Below are 4,395 nucleotides of genomic sequence, written 5' to 3' on the forward strand. Positions count from 1 at the left end.
TATGTATTCACACATTTGTGTGTGTGTGTAGGAAAGTAACAATCTAGAATAATAGTACAGGGAGTAGAAAACATCTTATGAATACCTTGTAATTATCTGTTGCCTATAGCTACAGGTATCCAGATCAATTTCTAAAGAAGTCTTTCAATAATCAATGCATATCTATACACAAACATACATGTACAAATATATATATATATATGCGTGCACACACACACACACACACACACATACAGGGGGAGAGAGAGAGATAAGCTCCCACACTCAACCAGATGCACTTATATATATATATGTGTATATACTCACTCACATTCATGCACAGTCATGCGTGCATGCATACACACCTATGTATGTATTTGTATTTATTTGTGTATAAATTAGCTTTGAAGAGAAACTTCAGCTTCAAATATATTAATATACTCTACTATATGCATTGAGTACTATTTAACATCACTAAATCTAAAATGGGGGGGGGGTGTATTCACATTCACACACTCAGTCATGACATATACATTGATATGTATATGAATGTGTATGTATCTGCAGGTGTCAGTAAATCTCTTCAAACTCATGCAATCAGAACAAAGCGCTAGCCCTGCAAATCATGAAATGGATGAAAGCTGGTCATATCCTGGGATAAAATGCTAGCCTCTTTTGCATTGACTTTCTCAAATGTTCCAGTGGAACCTGCCCCCTCACTTACAGACACAAATCCAAAGAGGTGAACTAAATCACTATTCAAAACTTGTCTAGGCCCCAAATTGATACTGAAGTTTCTCAATAGTACAGTTCAGCCTTGAGAGTGATAAAAATCTCAGGACATGTACTGAGAGCGATAAAAATCAAACATCCAGTCAACATCATTCTCAGTACATGTCCTGATTACCAAACACCCTGAAATGTTTATATTGGAGCTTCTGACATGAATGCCAAGCAGTACAGCATGTCATTTCCAAATTTCTGGCAGAAGTGCCCAACTGACCCTACTATGCTGTGTAGTCGACAAAATCAAAAACAAAAAATATGTATGCATGAAAATTAAAAATATATAATGGCGACAATTTACCCATCCCACCCTGTATATATATATATGTATATACACACACACACACTCTATATATATATATATATATATATATATTTTCCATTTACCTTTCTTCTTGTATCTTTCAGGGAACTGCTGTCAAAGGATATTGTTGTCAAACAATACATGAACAAGAATCAACAAATCATTTTAAGAGTAAGTCATTCCAGAATTTTTTTTTATTTATGTTGAATTCGCAGAATTGTGAGAGCATCAGAAAGATACCTTGTGGTATTTCTTCTGGTTCTTTGCGTTCTGCTCCCACCAAGGTCAATTTCATTTTTCATCCTAAAATAAAGTACCAGATAGTTACTGTGGACTGAGTGCCTTCCCTCAAAATTGATGGTCCTATAGCTAAATAAGAAACTGCACACACACACATTTATATGACAATACCATGGGAGTGAAATATGGTAGACAGACGTCTACCATATTTCACTCCCATGGTATTGGTTAGCCTGGGGCTATGGTGCTATTGCAGAACACACCCTGTGAATTCAAAGTGAGCTTCTTAACCACACAGTTATGCCTGCACCTATGTACAGCATTCTACAACTACCTTAGTGACTTTCTCATCATTGCTTTAGCAAATATTGTGAAGTCTATGTTCCACTGAAACGGTTACATAACACCAAAACATTCTGGAGTTTTCTCTTGTTCTTGATAAAATAATTATCAATTAATGTTGTCTTTTTCTCAACATATAAATTTTTCTAATTAGATTTTAATACTTGCCGTATTAAGCATTTCAACATAAATTTAAATATATTAATTTAATTTCAGTCTCACAGTCTTACCCTAAAAACTTGTTGTATGTGATTGTGAGAATTCGTTCGTTAATGATGATGATTGGAGGGGGGCAATTGTTGTGATGGAGGGGAAGATTTTTTTTTTTTATTGTTGTTGTTTTAGATTCTTTGTTAAATGTTATTTTACCTTTGCTGCAACAAGTTATTCTCCAAATACATTTTGCATATTCAAATGCTTGAAATTTAGTGGAAGGAACTAGTCAATTACCAAAACTCCAGTGTTCTACTGGTATTTATTTTAACAAAAACAAAAAAAAGAAAGGGAGAAAAAGGACTAACTTCAGCACATTATGACACCATTTTGTATAAAGGATTTGAAATGTGATCAAAGAGAAGCCAACTAATTTCTTACAAAAGAAGAGAAGAAAGAGCTTCCACTCTAAGAAATTATTATTCTAATCTGTGTAAATTTGTTTATATTTAAATGAAAACATTTCTATTTGTTTTTTTGTTAATGTTGTTTCAGAATGTCGAGCACTGTTATTACCATGGCAAGGTCAAACGAGATGAATGGTCAAGTGTTGCAGTCAGCACATGTAATGGGATCAGGTAAGAAAACTCTTCAAGGTCTATCTATCTACCTGCCGGTCTATCTTTCTGTTTGTCTGTCTATCAATCAATCAATGATCATTTGATATCCATTTCCAGTGCTGACATGGGTTGGACTGTTTTGGCAGGATCCAGTAAGCACCTATGTCATCTTTGGGATGGTTTCTATGACTGGATGCCACTAATGAGATCACCAAGTAACTTTCAAGCCAGGAAAAGGACAACTCCCTTGACTAAGTTGGTGGAAAGTATTCGAGAGGGAGCAGATGGTTTTATGGCTGGTGTTGAGAGGTTAAAGTATGATGGAGGGACAAGTGCAGATGTCTTACTATTGAGACAATACATGGCTTCCCCATCTTTCTATGTGCTTCCATTATCATCTACTTTCCATCTTCAACACTCTTAAAAATAATATTGTTATTCTTTAACTGAGAATTCCTTCATTTGTGTCTCAGCTTCGTCTCTTTCATATTGGTCATCATCTTTATCATTTGCATGTCATTGCTTTCAGTTCAGAATTCTTTATAATTTAGGTCCACATCTTGCAAATCAAGTAATTCTCAGGCATTACCATCATCCATAGAAGACATTCCTAGTGTTGTGGTTAAGGGTCTCAACAAGTGAGGACTACTGTTACATATACTGGAAGTTGTTGGATTGAAGTAAAAATGAGCAATAATTAACCAAGAGGAAAATTGTGCTACCAAAACTAAAATAGGCCAACACCACATTACTTGCAAATGATCAACATGAAGTTTTGAAGAAGGAGAAGAAAAAGGATAACATGCTCTGTTATCATCAAACGTGCAAAAATAACAAACAGAAATACTGCAATAGCTGAATTGGAATGGGTTTTTTTTTGTCAATTTGGATCAAAAATTGCAATCAGAAGCACATTCCTTGAAGTCAAAACAAAGACTGTCTGTTTGTCGTAGTTCAAAGAAAACACAGGAAAAATTGAAATTAAGAGAGTGAGGAAGGAAGAAAATATTTTCCATAAGTTATGGATCTTTTGACATGTCTAGAAAACAAAAAAGCATTTATGGATCTCATCTCCTGTATTTCTGATGCTTCATGTATCATTCATGTATCGCTCTTTCTCTTCTTTTTGCAACTACAGGGGTGTCATACAGCTGCGCAATGAAACCTATGTCATCCATCCTCTTCAAGGTGGTGATGAGGAGGTATGTATTGTCTTATAATCGTTAATTAATTTATGCATATGTAAGTAGATAAGCAATTTGGATCAAAAACTGCAATCAGGAGCACATGTACAGGTGTGTGAGCTTCAGTGCAGACCTGCGTGTGTGATTCTCTTTCAGGTTAATTCTTCAGTTGTGTTTCATTATATGTGTGTGTAGTTGTGAGCATGTCATTTTCATTTACTCCCTATAAATATATATGAGGATTCTATTCGCTTCAGATTTATATGCAAAGTTATCTCTGAGAAAGTTAAGACACTCACACCTATGTACTCATCCAGCCCATGCCAGCATGGAACTGAAACATTAAACAATGATGAGCCATATACACAAACATATACATACATACATATATAAAGACAAGACGTGCTTTTACCTGTCTCTTCTCATAGCTCGTCTTTCTAGTGCTCGTAATTTTTCACATAGCCTCGGCTCAACAGCCCTCACCGGTTGTTTTTACTGTCTTGTTCTCACTGTCCTGTTCTTGTTACCACTTTCACCCTCCACAAAAAAAATCCCAAATTTTATTTAATTTGCTTTGCAAGAAGAACTGTTTCAACAAAGTCGTGTATTGTCCTATACGATGGGCTTCTTTCAGTTTCCGTCTACCAAATCCACTCACAAGGCTTTGGTCGGCCCGTGGCTGTAGTAGAAAACACTTGCCCAAGGTGCCACGCAGTGGGACTGAACCTGGAACCATGTGGTTGGTAAGCAAGCTACTTACCACACAGCCACTCCTGTGCCTATATAT

General features: G+C 35.8%; 1 protein-coding gene across 2 annotated transcripts in view; it reads left to right on the forward strand.

Moving 5' to 3' along the window:
- LOC106880640 (disintegrin and metalloproteinase domain-containing protein unc-71) overlaps positions 1 to 4,395 on the forward strand; it is a 274,677-nt gene that overhangs the window by 235,007 nt on the left and 35,275 nt on the right. For both annotated transcript variants that reach the window (XM_014930680.2, XM_014930681.2), the window contains exons 4-6: positions 1,174 to 1,240; positions 2,360 to 2,442; positions 3,563 to 3,626. In XM_014930680.2, coding sequence (XP_014786166.1) covers positions 1,174 to 1,240; positions 2,360 to 2,442; positions 3,563 to 3,626 — 214 coding nt within the window. The remainder of the gene's footprint in view (positions 1 to 1,173; positions 1,241 to 2,359; positions 2,443 to 3,562; positions 3,627 to 4,395) is intronic.

The sequence above is a fragment of the Octopus bimaculoides genome, chromosome 9 (genome assembly GCF_001194135.2).
Source record: "Octopus bimaculoides isolate UCB-OBI-ISO-001 chromosome 9, ASM119413v2, whole genome shotgun sequence".
In the NCBI taxonomy this organism is placed as follows: Eukaryota; Metazoa; Mollusca; class Cephalopoda; order Octopoda; family Octopodidae; genus Octopus; species Octopus bimaculoides.